This window comes from Scaptodrosophila lebanonensis, unplaced genomic scaffold (assembly GCF_003285725.1).
Source record: "Scaptodrosophila lebanonensis strain 11010-0011.00,11010-0021.00 unplaced genomic scaffold, SlebRS2 tig00001410-arrow-pilon, whole genome shotgun sequence".
Taxonomy (NCBI): Eukaryota; Metazoa; Arthropoda; class Insecta; order Diptera; family Drosophilidae; genus Scaptodrosophila; species Scaptodrosophila lebanonensis.
Window position 1 is genome coordinate 4,340,230 of NW_022060738.1, and position 21,598 is coordinate 4,361,827.

General features: G+C 40.7%; 6 protein-coding genes across 8 annotated transcripts; 1 reads left to right on the forward strand and 5 right to left on the reverse strand.

The window, feature by feature from the left end:
* Positions 1-32: 32 nt before the first annotated feature.
* On the reverse strand, positions 33-1,204 carry LOC115630600 (ribose-5-phosphate isomerase). Its single transcript, XM_030527220.1, has 2 exons — positions 853-1,204; positions 33-795 (listed from the first exon to the last, which is right to left on the reverse strand). The coding sequence occupies exons 1-2, from the start codon at positions 1,069-1,071 to the stop codon at positions 151-153; spliced, it is 864 nt and encodes a 287-aa protein (XP_030383080.1). The 5' UTR covers positions 1,072-1,204; the 3' UTR covers positions 33-150.
* Positions 1,205-4,271: 3,067 nt separating this feature from the next.
* Positions 4,272-5,113, reverse strand: LOC115630669. Its single transcript, XM_030527312.1, has one exon. It carries the CDS (start codon positions 5,099-5,101, stop codon positions 4,484-4,486), a length of 618 nt encoding a protein of 205 aa, XP_030383172.1. The 5' UTR covers positions 5,102-5,113; the 3' UTR covers positions 4,272-4,483.
* A 751-nt stretch (positions 5,114-5,864) lies between these two features.
* On the reverse strand, positions 5,865-13,948 carry LOC115630559 (cilia- and flagella-associated protein 44). Its single transcript, XM_030527172.1, has 11 exons — positions 13,806-13,948; positions 13,588-13,750; positions 11,204-12,520; positions 10,595-11,094; positions 9,894-10,538; positions 9,721-9,828; positions 8,503-9,454; positions 7,654-8,322; positions 7,164-7,586; positions 6,874-7,098; positions 5,865-6,813 (listed from the first exon to the last, which is right to left on the reverse strand). The coding sequence occupies exons 1-11, from the start codon at positions 13,904-13,906 to the stop codon at positions 5,929-5,931; spliced, it is 5,988 nt and encodes a 1,995-aa protein (XP_030383032.1). The 5' UTR covers positions 13,907-13,948; the 3' UTR covers positions 5,865-5,928.
* A 93-nt stretch (positions 13,949-14,041) lies between these two features.
* Positions 14,042-16,759, reverse strand: LOC115630599 (SWI/SNF-related matrix-associated actin-dependent regulator of chromatin subfamily A-like protein 1). The gene is made up of 7 exons (XM_030527218.1): positions 16,007-16,759; positions 15,454-15,944; positions 15,244-15,394; positions 15,012-15,176; positions 14,668-14,950; positions 14,403-14,597; positions 14,042-14,340 (listed from the first exon to the last, which is right to left on the reverse strand). The coding sequence occupies exons 1-7, from the start codon at positions 16,720-16,722 to the stop codon at positions 14,113-14,115; spliced, it is 2,229 nt and encodes a 742-aa protein (XP_030383078.1). The 5' UTR covers positions 16,723-16,759; the 3' UTR covers positions 14,042-14,112.
* A 625-nt stretch (positions 16,760-17,384) lies between these two features.
* LOC115630443 (F-box/LRR-repeat protein 15) lies at positions 17,385-18,921 on the forward strand. Of its 2 annotated transcripts, none has more exons than XM_030527005.1 (2): positions 17,385-18,203; positions 18,529-18,921. In XM_030527005.1, the coding sequence occupies exons 1-2, from the start codon at positions 17,470-17,472 to the stop codon at positions 18,692-18,694; spliced, it is 900 nt and encodes a 299-aa protein (XP_030382865.1). In that variant the 5' UTR covers positions 17,385-17,469; the 3' UTR covers positions 18,695-18,921. The 2 variants fall into 2 exon arrangements, with proteins under 2 accessions (XP_030382865.1, XP_030382864.1); XM_030527004.1 differs by having other exon boundaries at positions 18,305-18,665.
* LOC115630442 (geranylgeranyl transferase type-1 subunit beta) lies at positions 18,754-21,571 on the reverse strand. Of its 2 annotated transcripts, XM_030527002.1 has the most exons (6): positions 21,491-21,571; positions 21,111-21,222; positions 20,883-21,033; positions 20,332-20,491; positions 19,682-19,845; positions 18,754-19,622 (listed from the first exon to the last, which is right to left on the reverse strand). In XM_030527002.1, exons 2-6 carry the CDS (start codon positions 21,218-21,220, stop codon positions 19,008-19,010), a joined length of 1,200 nt encoding a protein of 399 aa, XP_030382862.1. In that variant the 5' UTR covers positions 21,221-21,222; positions 21,491-21,571; the 3' UTR covers positions 18,754-19,007. The 2 variants fall into 2 exon arrangements, with proteins under 2 accessions (XP_030382862.1, XP_030382861.1); XM_030527001.1 differs by lacking the exon at positions 21,491-21,571 and having other exon boundaries at positions 21,111-21,429.
* Between the last annotated feature and the right edge of the window lie 27 nt (positions 21,572-21,598).

Genomic DNA, 21,598 nt, shown 5'->3' on the forward strand with positions numbered 1-21,598 from the left:
TATTGCAAACTAATGGTTTTTAGTAGTCAGCATCGTGGGTGGATTCTACTATCCTAAGTTACATTTATATTTCGTCATACAAATCTTTTTTAGATGACTTAAGAACATCTTAAACTAATCCCAGTTAATATCAGGCTATGGCAAGTCGAATTATCTGTTCTGGACCTTTACAGTTCCATCGGCCATGCCAAAATAACATTTATGTGCATTATCAACAAACAATCCAGTCTCCACAACGCCAGGAATCATCATTAGGGCACGGTTAACTTCGTCCCAATCAAATTCGCGTTTAGCCACAAAACGCCAATCCAACAGAAAGTTTCCACTATCAGTAATAATGGGGCCTGCCTTCGCTAAAGCCATACGTAACGTCGCCTCGCCACCAAAGAGCGCCTCAATTTTTAATTTAATCGGTACGTGAGCTATTGGTGTCACCTCGATTGGTATGCCCTTGCACCACTGCTCCCCCAGACGCAGCGAACGTTTTGTGTAGTCTGCAATGACGATCAGATGCTTGGCGCACGAAGCCACGATCTTCTCCTGCAAAAGGCAGCCGCCGCCGCCCTTGATGAGCACCATACGGCTATCCACCTCGTCGGCGCCATCGATTGCAATGTCGATAATCGGATTGCGGTCCAGGTCTCCCAAGTTCAGATTGTAATCCAAGATGAGTTGCCGTGCCTGAAAGGACGTGGGCACGCATATCAAGTCGCAAAGTGCACCTTCTTTCCAAACACGTTCCGCAATTCTCTGCACGGCAAATACTATAGTACTGCCGCTGCCAATACCCACAATCTAAACATGTACAAATAATTACATTAGATTTACATTTTATGGTTTTATGGCCACAACCTTTGTGTCTTCGGTTATCCACTCGTCTACAGCTGTCCGAGCTGCTAGTTTCTTTGCTTCGTCCAATGCAATTTTGTTTGTCTTGTCACCTTTGTCTCCCATGTTTTTATTGGTGGTTGAGCTTGCACGTCTGAAGGTTTTCGCCGTCACCAATTTATTTGCAATTGATACCAGGTGACTACTTGGGCGCGGCTGCAAGAAACCCCGTAAAACAAGCATGTAGCGTCTTAAATTTCAATGTGACCTTTTTGGCTTGGACCCGGCTTTGCAGTCAAACACATGCGCTTGGCAGTGTTGGAAAGCAAGCTAACTCGTTGATGTGGCCACACTTTATAAAAAGTGAAATTTATTTCAACTATTCTGGCAAGTTGATATTTATATTTAAAAAATTCGCTCTCGCCAATTTTATTTGAAATTTTTAGTTTAATGTTTAAAAGTATATTTATGAATTGGTTAAGCTTTGGCAATATTGGCGTTGCCACCTTTGATTAGCCTGCTGTTTATTTCTTTTTTGGACCACCAGTAAAACAAACTTTTCTTTAGAACTTAGGTTATTATTAAATGTCTTTAGTTTATTTTACACATTTAATACAGTTGCGTGACGTTGTGCAATATTCAAAATGCTTAACAGAAAATAATTTACTTATACTTTATGACCAAAATATAAATTATCGCTTTGTATTATACAAAAATCTTAGATAATTTGAAAGCTTTAGTATCTCCTCTTGACTTAAGTTTTCTATTCGTTTTATAACTTCCCTTTCACAATTTTCACCACTCATTGGAGTCTCAAAAATATCGCCTGCCTTATTCCATTTGCAATCGTGGAAGTGCTTTCGAACGCTTCGAAACAACTGTCTTGAACAGATTGTGGAGACATAAATGGTACTCCATATCAGAATATTTGGCTTGTTTGCATACATTTTCCGTTTTTGCTCAAAGTTCTTCTTAGAGAAGAACATATGATAAAACCGTCTATTTTCAGCTTTGTTCAGCAGGCAGAGCACATAAACAACATCCGAATATCCTTCCGGCCCCGAAACTGTGGGAGCATCATCCGACCTCAACAGTATTTTGCTGAGAATCACTGGGAATGTGTTAGCATCGACTATTGGAGCCCCGCAAGCGGCCCTAGACTTGCGATCCGTTTTACGTGACCATTTTGCTCCGTCCGATATTTTAAGCACTGGCGTTTCTTTAATTGTATCTTCTTTGTTTTTTGCTATGAAAACAGCGTCTAAACCTGAGTTTAGTTCCTCCATTTGTATTATTTTATTTGATAGAACTTGGTTTATGCACTCCTGATTCTCTTATGTGCGCTAGACTACTAAATTTTACCACGCTAGCAATACATTTATGTGTTCATTCGAAGCTTTACGATTTCAAAACAAACAATAATAAGCTTTAAGCTTTTATGAGATTACAACTGATTGATGTAATAATGCGTAAGCTTTAAACGCCTTATTGACATCAACAATCATTTATTTAAAAATTAAACAATGAAAAAGTTATACATAAATGCATTTCCGAGTATACATAGTCAGAACTCTGTATATTCTCATTAGTTGTTTTCGTAGTATATAAAAATATACAATTTAACTAAAAGCGTGTAATTTCACAACCTAACACAATAAAAGGCTTTAACGTCTGTTAACTTTTCTGCAAAAACATTTGCTGCAGCTGCTGTTAACGATTTCCAATGAATCGCATAATATAACGGGTTAAGAAATTACAAAAATCCTACATATTCTTAATAATTTGAATTTAAAATTCCCTAACAAACAGGGGTAAAAAATATGTTGAAAAAATAACAGCAAAACACATCCATGAAAATTGGAATTTCATACTCACAAAACAGGACACAAAATGTTTATTAAGAAATAAGTTTAAGTGAAAACGGAATTGTACATTCTACAATTTGTTTTAGCATATTTTAAAACAACATATGTATATGCTTTTGAGGGAATTGTTTCGAAATTCACAATGAGTCAAACTTGTGATAGAAATTCGCTAAAATGGATCGCGATGTGACATTTATTCAAATCGCTTAACTCGACCTCTGTTAATCCGGCCTCGGTTTAACACGATTAAAAATTTGCTTCCTTTTACACGATAAAAACATCGTTATTACACTATAGAAGTTTAGATTATTTTAAGAAGAAGCGTATTACTTTAACTCTCTTTTGTTGTTGTATCCCCCAGGTTATGCAATTAATACAGGATTTCGGATACAACTAAAACTGAATCCATCGATGGTAATCAGTACTTTCCTATTGCCTTGAATTGTTTATTTCATCTCTAAAAGAGCTTAAGGAGAAAACATTAAAAGGATATTGGAAGAAATTGTGACCAGCGGTGATTTACAATTCCCAAACCCTTTCTTTTACAAGCAAGAGGGTCACCACAAACAAACAAAATGTTTATAATTAGATAAAATGCCTATAATCTTGAAATGAATCTTAAATTTTATATTAAACTGCTTTAACATTTTTTACCCTTGAAAATATTTTCCCTTTTATTAGGATTAATCTATTAATAATAAATATTCAACACTTGGAGTAACTTTTTGTTAATTTCGAAGATGGTTGGACAGCGGAAAAACAGCGGAAATTTAAAAAGCAAATCTTTTTTGTGCATTTGTCGAAATCTAGGAACGTAACCCCATAATTTGTATGGAGTTCATGTCTCGTTAAAAACAATTTATCTTAACGCGAGGTTTTCTAGGTGTACATAGAAAAAATTCTACTTCGGCTGAACTTATGTTACATTTATTTAGAATTGAGAATCAAAATCAAATATTTAATGCATACATTGTTCTTTATTTAGCCTTTTGTAGCATACAAAAACATTAAATAATTTATGAACTTTTCTAACAGCTCATCGCGCAGTTCATATAGCCTAGTGATAGTGACTCAAAGGCGGTGCCCCCTTTATTCCATTTGTAGTCCCGGACATTCTTTCTGAAAAGAGCGTGCACATATGGTCTCAATTGTAAAGTCATACAAACAACTCATGTTTGGTTGAGCCACATAAGACATCCTAACTCGTTGGTAATCCTTGGCCAATTCGTCATCGGTCGTAGAATAAAAGTGAAAAATATACTTCAACTGTGTTTTGTTTTCCATACAGAGAGCTCCCAAAAACTGTCGAGTTGACGGTGGATGTGGTGGTGCTGCATCAGATTTCAGTATTATTCTACTCAGAATTATCGGAAACGTATTGCTATCGACGTTAGGTGAGGGTGTCGGTGTAGGTGAAATTTTGTATTCTTTTTGATTTCGTTTTCTTCGACGTTTCCCAGCTATTTCAGCAGAGATTCTGAGCACTGGGGTTGAGATCCTTTTTTCCCGAATTAAATCTTTTTTTAGATGCTCCATTGTATTTAAAGTGTTCCAACGCTTCTTATTTATTATCTACAAAACGTTCCACCTTAAGCGATAATATTTGCTAATAAAAAGCTTTTCACAGAAGACATTGTTAAAGTACATACAAGCATATGTATGTAAAAGAATTAAGAAGGAATTTCAAGTCAAACAAATTTTATTTTGAAAAAAAAAAACGTACTTATCTTAATACAATTTGAGCTAACTTAGTGAATTAAGCACACTCACAATAATTATCTACATTATCCCTACATTTTCGTAGCATATAAGAACCTTAGATAATAGAGCAATTTTTTCAGTTCCTCCTTCCCCATTTCATGAATTCTTGCCGATATCATACCCACGTTGTGGTGAGCACCAGGTAACGTCTCAAAAACATTTCCCTCATTATTCCATTTGTATTCCTTAAAGGTATTTCGAATGCGCAAACACAACGCTCTAGCACAAATTGCTGGCTGAGTTATTCTATTCTGCTCACAAATATGCGGCTTCTTTTTATAAAGTAATGACACTTTTTCATAATCAATGCCAACATATTTTTCGGTAGTGCAGAATATATGATACATATGTGCGTTAGAAATTTTATTAAATAGGCAGAGCACTCCTACATACTGTAGCCAGTTTTCTTTTGATGGAGGATGTAAAGGACCTTCATCACTTTTTAAAAGAATTCTGCTTAGAATTAGTGGGAACGTGTTAACGTTGACTTCTTCTGCGGATGAAAGCGGAGCCTTACGACGTTTCTGGGATGGTTTCAATTTTCCCGAAATATTCAGAACTGGTGTTTCCGGCCATGCTGAAGAACTGCTTCTTTTTTCACTCTCTATAACAGATAAAGCCTTCATATTTGTTGTTACATACTCCATTCGTTTTTGATAGCAATTTGAGCACTAATTTGATTTCAAGTTTGCTTCTACTGTTTTTACACAAAATAAAAACGCCTAATTTCACAACAAAACAAAAATACAATAAAAAGCTTTAAGCTTTAAACATATGTCTTATGTTTGGATAGGTGCAACAGCTGTAACAACAGTTATGACCGCTTTACGCTGAATGTCAAAAATAATGGGCTTAAAGCTGGTTTCTAGAGACAAAACTGTTAGGCGAAACAATTTAATTTAATACTTTCATTTGATTAAAATGCAGTAGACTTTAGATAAAATAGAAACCTGCCTTGCATATAAATGTAGCAGCGGCATGAAATCTTCTGTTTCTGGGTCTTTTTTACAATATTATTATAATATTACTCGGAAATCGAACCTACATATTGTTTTGTTGCTTGGTTAATTACCGTCAACAAATATTATTTATTTTAATCAGACCTAACATATTCAGGACAGTTTAATGTAGGTGTGCAATACACAATATTTAATAAAAAAAAGTATTTTATTGGTACAAATAATATTAATGAACTGCGGGAGCATAATCCAAAGCATTTTGAAACTTATTAACATCGGTTTTAGGTGCAATACAAGTGGCAGCAGTTTATACCGCTTTGTTTTTCATTGTTTTGAGGTTTGTACCCATATTTGAATTATTTGATAAATAGTAACAAAACGATCATCTGATGAAGGTCCGGCTTTTTATTGTTCATGAAGTCTATCAAAAATTTAATGGTAAACAATCGTATTTTACTAAAACCCAGTCTTTATTTGTTTTTTATGATCATAAACTTTTTTACTTTGTTTCTTTCTTAGAATTTCAAGCCTGTTCCGCCTTGCTTCTTGGCAATGCGGACCAGCATGGGTGACTGGCAGCTGGGCGGCTTATACTGACGCCGCTTCAATAGATCGCGTTGTATATTGGCACTGACCTTCCGCAAGGGTATCGCCGTAATGCCATCGAGCAAGTTATCCTTGGCATGCTGCAGGGTACTCTCTATGAGATTCTCAACGCTAATGGCACGTGCATCGATCATCGGATCCCGGTCCAGAATGTCCACAATGATGCGTAGTGTTTCGTCCGACTGAAACTCCTCCAGTGGCAATACCTCGATCAACTCCTTGAACATGTGCGCCATTATAAAGTGCGTGCGATTAACTACTTCGGTTATTTGGGCGCACAGCGAGTCCTTGGCATGGTCAAAAATACCTGAAATTACCTCCTCAGTGTTCACATCGGAGCGTTCGTACTCGAAGACAGCGACGACCTCATTGAATAGTTTACGCAGCTCGTCAGCGCTAATGTGAATAAAGTATTTCTTCGGCACTAAGCTCTCCAAGTGCTCTGTAATGCACTCGGCAATGCGATCTGTATACTTTCCCTGGAAGTTATAGGCCGCTTGGCAGAGATACAGGGCGGCTCGCTGTGAAAATTTGCGCACGTTCTCGGGAGTTGTGTGTTTGCCAAGAAACTGGTTAAAAGTCTTCTGCACAATAGTGTGTACCCGATCCAAAATAAAGTCATCGGGCATCTGGGGTTGCAGAAAAGTCTCCACATTTACTATGGCTGGGCAGACCGTGGGATCATCGTTTGGTAACAGCTCGCTGGCAGCCTGCGGCTCATGCGGCGGCTCTGTTTCGATAATTTGCAGAGGTTTTGACTTCAAGCGCAAAGTACAAATCTCACGTTCCAGGCACTGCAATCCAAAACTCCATAAAACGAAATACCTTTGTATATATGTATATATAAAACTAACCTCGATTTGCCGCTGCATCTGATTGTCAATGTCCACCAGTTTTTCAATGTCATAGGAAAGATTAAGTGTGTTGGGCTTAGTCCACTTTTCATGGTTCCGCTCCTGCGCATCGAGTACAACATCCAAAACGTTCTTCTCCTCTCGAAGTGCAGCGAGAATATTGCGTTTCTCTGCATTCACCTGCGTCTCGTGAATTAATTCTTCTTCGCACCGCATAAGCTCCCGCTGCAAGCATCAAAAGGAACGTTTAACACATTTAACAAATAAATAACGCAGTGTGGGAAACTCGCCTGTCTTTCCAATAGTTCTTTTTCCAGTGCTCGTAGTTCATCCTCGGCAGTAGTTTCCAGCTCAAAAACATATCTACGCAGCACTTCCTCCTCCAGTTCGTCAAGGTTTACAATTAGCCCGAAGCGTTTCATCATGGCCTGCTTGATCTCCTCCTCCAATCGTGTGATCTCGTAGCGCATGAACTTAATGTCCGTGTTCATGCGCCGTAAATGCACAATATTGATCCGATGCCAGCGCCGCGTTGCCAACGTCTCGTCGTTCAACTGCTCCACACGTCGACGGAGATCAACCAACCTATCGGCATCAAAGAGTATGGCCTTGGACAGATCACGGTAGTCGTCGCCCTCATAAAAATGCTGCAGCTGATCCATACGTAGCACGGCGTTCAACTGCACCTTGTTTATCTCCTGTTGTCGTTGTCTCTATATGTCAGATCATTAAAGGCATTAAGAAAATGTTAAGCACGCTTTTAGATGAAAAGAAAAATACCCGAAACTCCAGCAAAGTGTTCTTTTCACGATCGTACACCTCCTCGTGGTGCTTCATTTGCTTTTGCATTTCAGCAATCTCCTTACGCTTCTTAGCCACCTCAGCCATGTGCTCAATGACGCTACGCTCCAGTCCATGTCGATCCGAGCGCATGACAAAGGCTAGATCGTACAAGGCCCGATCCAGTCCGGTGGGACATGTCGATTCATCTAGACGTATCGTGGTCATGTCCAATGAATCTATACTCTTCGCATCCGCCTCATCCTCCTCACTCGATGACGATGATTCCGATGATGTGGAGGATTCTTCATCATCTTTGCGAACGCGCTTTGGTGGACGCCACCTTTTCTTAAATATACGACGCAGAAAGTCATAGAACTTGTGACCCTTGATCGTGCTCATAAATGTCAGCTGCAATGCCGCAATTTGTTCGTTCAACTTATCAATGTTCTTCCGGAGCTCGTCCAGCTGACGATTTGTGGCGTTAATCACCACCTGTAACTCATTCCGGGTATTCATGGCCTCGTTTGCATTTTGTAACAGCTGATTCTCAATTTCCTCGCTGTCCCGCAATATGTATAGCTCCTGATTTAGGCTAATCAGGTATGCAGCCATGAACTCGGCCTCCAGTTTAGCATGAAAACGAGAAATATTCATTTTCTCCAGGTCCTGAAAGCAAAGTCGAAACGGAATTAATTAATCGCCGTAGAATGCCAATAAAGCCATAACCATTTGTATGTCTGTATTGAGATGACTTAGACTGACTAAGCTAAGTATGTATATGGGTACACCCAAGAAGGGTTTCTCAATTAATTGTAAAACTTTAGTGTGTCTTTTTTCGCTCCAAACCTTATCGAACTGGCGGATCTGCTCGTCCACATCATCCTTTATGTTTTGCTGCTCAACCAGCAAGACTCGAAGACAGCGATTACGCATTTCCTGGGTCATGGGGGCGTTTCCCTCCTCATCTAGCTCGAAGTATGATGGGTCACTGATCGGCGGCAGGTCTCGGAGCATAGCTACTAGCTCCCCAGGAGTGAGGGTTCTATCTACTTTACAAATTTGCAGTGCATTGTACTTGACAGCTTCTTGCAGCTCCGGAGACTCAATGTGTGCCAGTGTAAAGATGCTGACGGTGTCTATGGTGGGATCACGTTTTCTTTCCTCGATGACCTCCTCCACGGTTTTTTCCATATACAAAATATCATCCACATTCACACCACAGCCCGGTTCGCAATGCTCAATGAGATTATACTCGGGATACTCAATGTCCGGATTGATTTCTGCTATATCCCCTAAATATAAACGATCCCTTTCAGGGACAAAGCTGTGTATAGTATTCAGTCGGTTGCGTCGTTTTCGTATATGCCCCAATAGATGTTTTTTTCGATCGCGAAGCGCGAAAATACGATGATTAAAAGTATCCACCATCTCGAAGTACATCTTCCGGCACTCGACAATTTCAATGTATTTTTGTGTTAGGGTCTCCGAAGGCTTTGGTTCGTAGTCGGCACCAATCTTAAGCTTATAATCGCCCAAATTGCGCATGGCCTCTGCAATTTGGGCATCATCATCTGGATGGTTGCGATTGGGATCGGGTTTCTGACGCTCCAGCTTGTCCCAGTCAAAGATGCGTCGCACCTCGTACAGTTGTCGTTTGCGGTATCGCAAGAGCAGACGCATCATCTTTCTGCTGAAGCGAGGCATTATGCTGCGTGGATCGCGACCAAAGAAGAACGATTCTGGAGGTGGCTCTCCAATTGAGTCCTCCTTCTCCTCAGCGGCGATAAGGTCATGGAGGCTGTTGGAAAAGGGGTAAGTCAAGTGGTCGAAAAGGAATGAGCACAGAATTGGAATTGGAACATTGAGTGCAAAGTGCATAAGGACATGGGTTGTGAGAAAGGATGTGCATAAGTCGAATTTAATTTCTTACACTTCCGGTTGGTCCGGCACGCGGTCCTTGTTATATCTGCTGCTTGTGTCATATAAAAATAACTATACAAAATGTACATCTGTTGTCGCACACTTTTTCTGTCTGACTTCTTACCGGCACAACTCCACACTTACCCCAATTCTTGCTCCCGACGCAACCGTTCTTCTATGTCGCGTTTAATTTGCTCGTATTCTTCCCCCAAAGACTGCAGGCGGAAGGTAGAAATTGGTGTGACGTTGGCCCTTTAAATGAAAGCAAAAGTAAATTCGACTGTACATGGATTGGAAGGGAAACAAGTCATTCTCACCGCAAAGGAGTGACCGAGAAGGGCACATGGTCCAGCTCCTTAAGAAAATGATCAAAAAGCTTGCGATGGCCCACTTGGGCAAATTCTAGATCATAGGCCAAGTCCTCTCGCACATCATCCAACTCGGCTTGCAGCTCATCGCGTATTTGTTGAGTTATGCGTGGATCGAGAAGAAGATCCTTGTGCTGGGCACGTAAGCCGGGTGGCAGTTGTTCATTACGTCGCACAATCTCAAAATATTCGTTTTGGAGTACTCCAATCTTCGCCAGGACATCGCGATCATGTGCCTCAGCCGCGTCCTGCTGCCGCTTGATTTCCGCATTAATTTTCTCCTGCTCCAGTGAAGGTGTGTCAGGATCAAGAATATCATCAGGTAGTTCCATATCTGGCATTTCGGGAAGGCGTTTTTTTGGCGGATTTTTTACAACCTTCGGACCATTCCATTTATAAAGAAAAATATTTCCATCATGGCCAATAGTGACCAGGCGCTCGCCATCAAAACTAGTCAGGATGCGTGGCATAACACCATTATTAGCCTCATGCATGGGATAGATGCGGTAGTCCGTAAGATCCGTAAAATTCTCCAAGTTCAGACGATTGATGCGCAGACGTCCATTGAATAAGCCAAACAAAATATATTCATCGCTGTGGATGCCAAGAAGTTAAAACGAAGTGGAACAGTTTTGCTCTTTGGTACGTACATTATGTAATAGGAGTGGATTTCAATGTCATCGGCATCCGCAATCATAGTGCATATCGAGGGCTCGGCCGCTCCGAATTCCAACTCATAGACATAGCCCGCATCATAGCCTGCCATAGACACCCAAATGGTGTCGCGATCTGTGTAACGCAGCCAGAGTATGGCGTTGGGCACACTTGGAATGTGGAGTGGTTCTTCCTCTTCGTCTGGCTCCGAGTCCGCCAGCGCGCTCTCAATGTCGATTTGCAGTCCTGGATTGGCCTTTTTCAACTTCTCGATTTCCCGCATTTTCCGCTCACGTTTTTTCTCTTTACGGCGCTTGATCTTCTCACGCTTGATGTCACGCCGTATGCGGCTCTTTACCGAGACGAAGCGAGTACTGCGTAGTCGTTCCTTACTCGTTAGATTGTAGGTAAGATAGGTTTCCTCCTCGGTGATATTGGTGCGTATATTGTACTCGTAAACCTCGCCGGACTTACAACCAATCAACACTAAATTCGACTGAGAAAAGCAATAAACACCTTGAGATTTAATAATGGAATTGGGAAATGTGCTAACCTAGCTATGACTAACTAGGACTCCATAGTACGATTGTTACTTATTATCTCACCTGAGTTTCCCTCCAATAGAAACAGTTCGGTATGGCTTGAAATTCAATGAACCCCAAGGGCTTCAGATCCACCATTTCGAGCTCGTTATTGGAAAGTGCATATATAAAAATGGTCTTATCGGCAGAGCCGGAGAGTAACAGAGTGCTCTCGCTGTTTATGGTCAGACAGGTTATTGGTGCAGTATGAGCCTTGAAGACGCGGACCAAATGCAGACTTGGCTGTCTCGGGTTACTCAGGTCCAGGAACATCTGCCGCAATATACCATCCTTAAAGCCGGCAACCAGCTCCGTGCCTAGCGTTGATATTTGTGTGTCGAACCAGAGCACATCGACCCCGTCGGCAGGGAATTGTTTCTCTAAAAGTAGGCTTCGGGTGTCGTAGTTGTACACAAAAATCTTGCCATCTTCGGAGAGTGCCAACAGATGGGGAGACACGGGCGAAGTTTGTGCTGCTAGGACGCGACCGCCAACGCATGAGTAAAGCTGATAGGACTTCTTGGGTATGTCGAAGGTGTTGATATCACAGAACCAAATTCCGCCTTTGCCATCCTGCGCATAGTATCCAAAGTCATTGTCGTCAAACAGATTGATTTTCTGCATACAACGCAGCTCCACATCGCCTATTTTGAACTCATAGATCGGATCGATTTCCACAAACAAGTCGTCCTCAGGGGGGTCGGCCAGATCGACAGTCTCCCAGTACCAGACGCGTACATACCCATCCATGCCAACTGTTGTCACTTCTCCATTTTGCATCGTGATGCGCGTTATAGGCCTGGCATGACACGGCTTGCGTCCCTTGCGACAAATCTCAAACTTGATAAGACCCGCTTCCCACAACAGCATGTTCCCCCAGTCGCAGCCCGAGATCACATTTTCATCCGGCAACATGTATGTGGCGTAGATGTCACTGAAATCGGTTTTGCCAAAGCGGCCCAAATCACCTTTCAGCTTTAGCCCCGTAAAGGTATTGGCCATTTTCCAGAACTTGATATGACTCAGGCCCGATGAGACCAGCAGTATTGGATTATGCACCGAAAAGTGTACAAAAAGGATGTCGCTTTGAAAGGATTTAGCTCGCAGTACAACCTCAGCACGCTCCCATCTCCAAATGGTTAATATGAAGTCGGGATAACCGGCCTGGGAAGCAAATAGCTCGCCGCTGGAGTTATATGAGCCGGCCGTGAAACAAGCCTTGGCTGCATTCGATAACTTGATGCGAACATCATGTGAGGGATACTCATAGATAAAAATAGTGGGACGTGGTCCATTTTCTCCCACGGTAAAGAGGCCCTGATGATCGGGATGATCGTTTTTCTGCGGATTTTTTTTTTTAAATGAAATTCTATTTATGATAATTCTAAATATAATAAAAGATTGTTTTATATATAATTTATAAGTACGCTAAATACTTTTTTTAAATTAATGAGCTTTAACAATACAACTAATTCTGTTTTTACACGGTCTGGATTTAACACGGTTTGAATGTAAACCATTTTTAATTTTGTTCCACGATTTTATTCCATGTAACACGATTCAAAATAATACAACACAAATAAATAAAAACACACACAAACCATTCTTGTGTGAGTCGTTATAATGAATTATACAAACAGTTAACAACAATTGGCCAACAACGGCTCATAACAGAGTTCACTGCTAAAAATGTAGATGCCAAACGAGCAAGAGAAAGTCCAGTTCAAGATTATTTCAGCAATTACAATAATTTTATACGCTTTCGAAACAAGCGAATTCGAGTAACTGATGATGACATCAATTAAATGTATGTTCCTGTATTTCTGACTATCATTAAAATTTAAAAATATCATTTTCTTATTTTAGTTCCTGTTCTTTAAGCTTAGAGTGCATATCTTTTTTTTCTTTCATATAAATGCTTGAATACACAAATAAATATAGGATTTAATAAAAGAAACATGAATACTTGTTCGTAAAATATTCTTGATTTTTCATAAATCTGAATAGGTTTTAAAGATAAGTTAACAAAAATAGTTGAATTTTAGCATACAATCAATGTCTTTTTTACACTGTGCATAATATTTCTGTGGCGAATATTAGATTAAGGATATATTCTAATTGAAACTTTTCGAATATCTGACATTTTTTGATACAGATTGGTATCTAATATTTCTGTCATAATATCAATTGTTTTAAATATGTATATACATAAATACAAATCTCATTTGAGAAATATCTTTGTATTAACATATAAAGTTTCATTGAAAGTTTGTGAAACTTTTAAACTACCACATACATAATACTACGTGTAGCTTGAATTCAAAACTTTTGTAGTGTACCATTAGTACAAAATAAATATACGTAAGTGCATTTAATATTAATAGATATACATACTTATTGCACCTTACCGTAATAAATCCTATGCCACAGCCAAAAACCGTCTCCCGAAATGTTACCTCACGCCTGGAAATGCTAAAGTAATGCAGATAGTTTCCAGAAGCAAAGATAATTGTATCCTTATTAACCAGCACCATGTTGAAAAGGCGCTTACAGTTGTAGCCAAATGAGTGCCTGCAATAAGGTGGATGATGGGCGAGAATCGAGGAATAGTCGTACCAGCACTTACTCCAGGCTAACAATATCCATAAGAAACGAAACGTCATTTTCATCTTCTGGGAGCTCCTCCTCCTCGCCCAGCTCATCATATTCACTTTGTGATGGATCCATCTTTGTCTAACAGCTGAAATTATTTTTTCATGTTCTGATTAAATTCATAAGGATTGCTTGACTATGCCTGTTTAGTTTTGTTGTCAAGTAATTGTTCGTTGGAAACCTCTGTACTGTACTGAACTGCAGGGCATGCGCATTAAACAATCAATTTATTCGAATAATTACAAACATATATCTATATATTCAGATCCAATTAATAACAATTAAAATATTAAATCCTTGAACGCCTCATCATCGTCATCATTGAAAAAGTCTGCAATGTCCTCTTCGAGCTCCTTTTCAGCATTACATGTGCTGTCTTTTAATGAATCTGTTTTATTATTGTTGTTGTTAGTTTCATTGTGTGCTGTCGAGAGGTATTGGTGCAATGTTCCGGAATCCTCTTTAGTATTGGTTTTGACGGGTGAAAAGTATTGCTCAATTTTATTTGACTGCAACAGAGAAGGACCCATTAGGTGGTTTTTTAGTGATTTTTGTCTTTTGAAATACTTACCGTTGTAGGCGCTGTGCTGTGTGTAGTATCCTTTAAATCTTCACAGAAGACCCCCAAATTCTTCAGCGTGTCCTGCTTTCTATTTAGCATATTCCAAATGGTATCATCAGCTGTTCTGCTAGCCATAAGATAACGACAAATCACAGGCTTCGTCTGACCAATTCGATGTGCCCGACTCTCTGCCTGAGCCATGGTCTATAAAAAAGAATTGAAATTACAACAATAAAACATATATCTAAATATTAAAACAGGCAATTAAACGCACGCTTGGAGTCCAGTCCAGCTCAGCAAAAACAATCATTTCGGCTGCAGTCAGTGTTATTCCAGAATTACAAGCTTTCAGAGACAGCACAGCCACCTTGCAGTTGCTCTTATTTTGGAACGTATCGACGTAGCAGGCTCTAAGATCACTGCGCGTATTACCATCGATACGTATGTAGTGCACTTTCATTTGATTCAGGCAATCGGTTATGGCATCCATCATAGCTCGGTGATGAGCAAAAATTATGAATTTGAACTTCTCCTTAGTCAAAGTTTTTAAATAAGCGCTGGATACCAATGACATCCAATTAAAAGTTTAGAGCAGAAATAGACATGTGGATAACTTACCACACAGCACGCGTTTTGACCTCGGCAGTACGCGCATAAAAGCGCATCAGAATCTCGTCATGGCGTTTACCTTTGGAGTTTTGTAGCTCTTCGCTGAGGGCATTTAAACTAGTTTTGGTTTCTTCATTGGTCCAAACAAGCGATGGATCCAAAATAACAGTCTCACTAAAGATGGTTAGTAAAAAGTATTAAATTAATATCAACAAATAATTAAAACTACTAAGTACATTACCGAATTTTTTTAGCAAGATTCGGCAGCACTTCGGCTTTGGTTCGACGTAGCATATATTTGTGCAGTAATACCGCCTTAAGCTCATCCAGATTCGACTGCCCGTTGGCATCCCAACCAAACTTTGACTGCTTGCCATCACAATATCTTGTAGCTATAAAAAAGATACTCAAATGTTTATAATTTTTATAAGTATTTTGGGGCTTGATTTACTAAAATCCATGTAGGTCATAAAGCGTTTGTCGATCAGCTGCAACTGGGAGAAGAGTTCTAAAGGACGCGATAGCGCTGGAGTTCCGGACAAAAGCACGACACGTCTCGCTTTATCGGCCAGTTTTTTGGCACTTACAGTGCATTTCGCCTTCAAATTCTTTATTGTATGCGACTCGTCAAAAATAAGAAAGCCAAATTTTCGTTCCAGCAATTTGTCTGTAATCCTTTCCATCATTGTATAGCTGATAATGAGCACCCTGGCATCTAACAGGTACTGCTGATTGTTGTCCAAAACTTGAACACAGTGCACCGGAACGCTCGGCAACAGCTCAGTTACGTGCCTATTCCATGAGTCACGCGTTGATGCTGTGGTGCATATTAGGAGCGGCCAATCATCCTTGAAGTAGTCAGCAACAGCCAGTGCCTGATATGTTTTTCCCAAACCCATTTCATCACAGATCATGATTCGACCCTGCTGCGCAATGGCAAAGCTGTCGGAAAGTTCACATTTAGTTTGAGTCGCGATGTTTTTATCTTACCATAATCCACTTACCATACACCATCCTGTTGAAATGGCATCAATTTCTGTGCCAGTTTAGGCTCTATCGACGCCAGGCAACTGTGCTCCGGTAATGTTGACGGTGCTTGACACATTTCCATCACTTTTTTGGGTATGGTACCAATTAGTACGTCCGGCTTCAAATCGCCGACATGTTTTTGCAAAAGTGCGTAGTCATTAACGTGAAAATTCCAAATGCGCGTGTTGCTGTCGTACGCCCTGGAAGGTATTTTCTTAAACACCTCAATCAGTTGTTCATGATAGCCAGAAATGTGCACTGCAAAACGCTGGGCGCTTATCATGTAAGGACGGCAGGTCACCGATTTCACAAAGACAGACGCCACAGGCTTCTCTTCCTCTGGCGTAAGCCCCAAGATTGGTTTGTGGTCTCCATTCGGACGATAATAGGGATGTGACGAGGAGCGTGCAATTTCGCGGGAGGAAACACCTTTAATGGCTTTAAGTGCATTCAAAAATGTGGTGCTCTTATTGCTGTTGCTGTTGGGCAGGGACACAGTAGGCTTTTCGCCATTCTGTGGTGGAGATCTGTAGAAGTTGACTGTTTGCTTTGAACCTAATTTCACGCTAGCACCACTTGTTGCGGCAGGTTCTTTTGGTTTTACGTTTGCAGCTAGCTGTGCTTGCCTGGCTTGTAATTTTGCCAGAGCTATTCGCTTCTTTTCGGCAATTTCTGCAGCGGTGCAGGACATTTCTATCCACACGAGGGTTATTATAATATTGTTTACGAAAGGATTTGAATTTGAAATGAGACGCACACCTTCTTCTTCTTCTTATTGTTAGTTACATTCCCAGGAACTAGCAAATGATTCCTCAGCTGTTATTGCAAACAAGCGTTGCCATTTGTATACAAAAAATTATATACATACATACATTTTGTATGGGAAAGCACCTGCAATGGGCTATATAACTGATTTTTACTCCAAAACTGTTCCGGAAAAAATTGCATACTTTCAGATATAATTTTGAATGCACTTTTGAAATGTTTTTAGTACCTAATGAGAGCGTATTTATCGATTTTAACATTAAAAACGCTCATGTTTTTAAAGTTTTAAACAACAATACCGTGTTCTTTTATTATTTACGCATTTGTTTTCGAACGAAATATATTAACTTGTGGAAAGGTCATACGTACATATATAAAAGCATTTTCTTAATTATGTACAAATTAATCCTTAACATAATTTCTTCTTCCAATAAAATTTAATATAATATTGTTTGGGTTATGATTCACTGTACTACTTGTCCAATACTACTCAGTATCAGTTGCCACTGCATGAGCCACCCTGTCAAAAGAAATCAGCTGTTGTATATAAACAATGCCAGGCAATTACGTTTCCATTCATAATTTGCGAAAAATGCACTGAAACGCATTAATCGCACCTGTGTTTCATACAAATCACGTAATAGTGAACGGTGTAAAAAAACGAAGCCATATAATGTGTACTCTACAGGCCGAAGAGACACATTTGGCTGCAATGGCCTACGCTAATACCAATAGAGATGAAGTCACACTGTCACTCTTCGACATAAGCTGGGAGGACGTTTTGATCCCTCACGTTGCTGTGCACCTTACACTTAAGGATCTGTTCAATCTACGGAGCTCTTCACGCACCGCTCTCCGTTTTGTAGAATCTGCACTAGAGAAACGTCAAGAGCTACATCTCTCTGGTAACAGTACAAAGAATATAGAATTGGCATTCAAGGTGATGGCCCGATGCTGTCGACGAGTGGAAAGCCTTCAGCTTGCCTGTTGCAAGTGGCTGACGGACGAGTTATTGCTGCCGCTATTGGCCTACAACAAGCAGCTGCGTGTCGTAAATCTGAACGAGTGCGTGAACATAACGCCTCTCGCTCTGCAGCCCATCATCATTGAGTGCAAGGAGCTGCGCGTCCTTAAGCTTTCAAAATGCCAATGGTTAACTACTGGAGCCGTCGACGCGCTGACACTGCACCAGAGCAAGTTGGTGGAATTTGATATTTCGCATTGCGGCGCCATCGGTGAACGCTGTCTCATAATCTTCTTTCGCAAGCTGAACAGACTGCAGGTCCTTTCGCTGGCCCAAACCCCAAGTGTGACGGACCAGGTGCTTATACAGATTGGTAATTTCTGCCGAGAATTGCAGCACATAAATCTAATTGGTTGTGGCGCAATCTCCGACTACGGTATACAGTAAGTGTCCTCAATTTGTCTTGTTGTGTGTGTTTGTCTGTGTAGCGTATTTGGCCGGAGACACCGAGACACTCAACTGGCATCTCTCGCCTCTCTTACAGCGCAATAAGTGTGCACTGCACGCGCCTGCAATCGTTGCACATCAGACGCTGCCCCCGCGTAACCGAAAATTCGTTAAGCCCGCTACGCCAACGACGCTTGCGCATAGACAGACCGCAGCAGGATGTATACGCCTACAATTTAAATGATTTCTATCCGAGCGACTTTCTTGTTTACTAGCTCCACAGGAAACGATGCCTCTCTCACTTACTTATTTTCCTTGCAGCTCGCTGACAAGAACTCTCCCGCGCCTCCAATCCCTGATGGTACAGCGCTGTCCGTTAGTTACTGAACGCGTATTGGGTCCTCTCCGAGGGCGTTTGCACATTGACAAGCCAAGCATGGGCTACAACTTGCATAACATTGAGCATTGCCTGTACCTGCAGGTGTAATGAGAGAACCGAAGGTCTGTCGCTGGAAACGAAAGCAAAAAGGCTACAACGAGAAACGCTTTTCTTTTTTGTTTTGTAAATATTATATTTACTTCCGCGCTTATGCAGCCACACTGGACGCTACATTCATAAATACCCCGTTAGGCTTACACTTACAAATTGTTAACATTATTTCTAGGCGCTCTAATAATACACAATACAAATAAAAATATACTCTCGATTAAAAAACATGCTTAAAAAGCGTTTTGCAAAAATGCGGCCAATAAAAAATAGTGTACGTGTTACGTGTGCATCCCTTTGTGCTAAATCATGTTCATTGTGCTGATATCAATGGCGAGGTAGAAGTTTCACTGTCATCACACATTTTCATTTGTTGTTCCATCGCCGCATCCAACAACTCGGGTGTTGTGGCTATGGAGTATGGGGATGCCCCAGTCGTATTCTCATCGCCCTTCAGTCGCCAGCTCTCATGCAGTTGCTTTAGATGAGCATATGCTGCCATGGATATGTTCAAGCTAGGCATAACATCAGAGAGTCCGGGCTCTCCAGTAAAGGCAAGACCGCATAGCCCCAGATAAGTGTGAAATGGATCAGGAGTGGACTGCGGCCATTTGGCAAATCCACCAACCAATTTATCCTGTGTAGTCATTATATACTCGCGATTTTTCGCATAGTCAGTCAACTCAAATGCATTTAGTATGCGTAGTGAGGCACCTATCCAAAAGGAATAACAGGTATCCACGGGTTTATTCGGGCGACCCTGAAATCCATCAACTTGGCGAAAGATTAGCCACCGTTTCAGGCGCTCCACGGTGCATGTGTCCAGGCGATGTAGCTGACCGCTCAACTCCAGAGCAGCTAAAGCACAAAATGTGGTACCGCCATGGGCCTCGCCTTCAAGTTCCTGACTGAATCCATAGTCATAGCGCTGGAATACAGTGTGTTAAGTGTCAGGCCTACTACAAGTAATTGAAGCTTGCAACATACCAGACTGCGCATTATGAATTGGTACATCGTTTCCTTATTTACATCGCCCCAATAGTCCAGCATGTGGCATATGGTTGCTGCACAATAAACAAATCGCATATCGCTCTCACTACCATCGATGCAGGCGCTAAAACTGCCATCGGGTCTCTGTACCGCTGCAACGCCTATGGAACGATAAAGCATTTTAAAGGGTTACTTTCATAAATAACTAGCACGTAAGCAGAACTATGTTTCGTAGAAAATTGTGCACTTAAATTATTATCTGATATGTGAATAGAATTTCTGGATATTTGTGAAGCCATAAAGACCGGTTTTTTAAAAAGCTCATTATACCGTAATCCGAACTAAAGTAGTCGACGCTCACCTTTCGTAAAGTACGAACAAACTTATAACTGATTCTGACATTTAAATTTACATCTAAATAACAAATTTTTAAGTCGTTTTACATATAACAGTTACAATGACTTAGCAAAATCTGTAGTCGAAATACAAACTTATATTTTAGATTGGGCAATAAAACCTAACACATAATTTACATTTTAAAAAATATTCAAATTGAATTAATATTGTAACCTAACTTAGATGTGAAATTAAGAACCCCAACTCGAGATATAAAGTAATCTTTGACACAGACTTAGAATAATTCGCACCTGCAACAATATTTTTTCGATCCAGCCTCGTCAAATCATCTCCCAATGTGGCTAACACCGCTACACTGGTGTATGTCATGGCCAAATGGCCCCATTGATAGGCACGCACACATTCTTGCAGCTCAGCGTCATCTGTTTGGGGGACCATGGCACGGCAGCCCTGAAATTTGTATTCATTAATTGATATGAAAAGTGTTTTAACATGTTGGACTGATGGTACACAAAAATACATGTATACTATAAAAGTATTTTAAGATAACTTTGAAATTGAGTGATAAGGGCGAAGCGGCGTTGACGGCTTGTAAATATACAAACTCGCAGCTGCTGCGTAAATATACTGCAAAATTAATTACATACTGTGCACATGTTCTGTATGAATACAAAAGCTCAAAGCAAACTGCGGATAAATGCCCGGCAAAAACCTAAAACCAATAATCAGTAGCATTGAAGGTGTCCACGTAAAAAGATAAAACGCGCAATGGAGACGCTCACAGAGACGATTGTTTGGTATTTGTTTGTTTATATAACAGACGAGTCATATTTATGCTTACCATAAAACCACCGCACTGCTTCTCATTGCTGCGTGGAACTACTAGACCGCCGTAGATCCAGTTAATGATGTCCTGACGCATCTGTGGCGGTATTAAATGCAGAGCATTAAGCACATCCAGGCCACAGACGGCGAAAAACACGATAGTGCTCCTGTAAGCAATGACAACCTGTTAAGCTTGACGATACAAGGACACAAGGACCTTATGCATACGTAACACTTTACCTACCTGGTATTATCATGCGAGGCCATGCGTGCCGGCAACAGATGCAGGAAACGTAGAAGGTTCTTGGAATGCTTCGAGAGCAGCACTGGCTCGTTCGCAGCGGCGTCTTCCATATCTATGTGATAGGACATGTTGTTTAGTTACTGACTTATTGGGCTGTAAATTGGTTAACACTATGTGCGTATTGTGTGTGGGTGCGCCCTTATATATACGGATCCAGCTGACGATGTATATATGACTATGACTAATGTTAGCGAATCGAGATGTGAAAATTCTGCCCTGCTGCGAGCGATGGTTTCTATTTTCCGGCTGTTCAACGTTGATGCACGCTTAAAAGTGAGCGTGCCAATGCACGTGCACTCTTTTAAATAATACCACATTACCTCTTGTTATTTATGAGCCGGTTTGCATCGTAATTTAAGTAGAATTGTACTCCAGTTGCTTCTTCTTTACGGCCTAATGCCACTCACTGTAAAAAGATTAATGCTGCC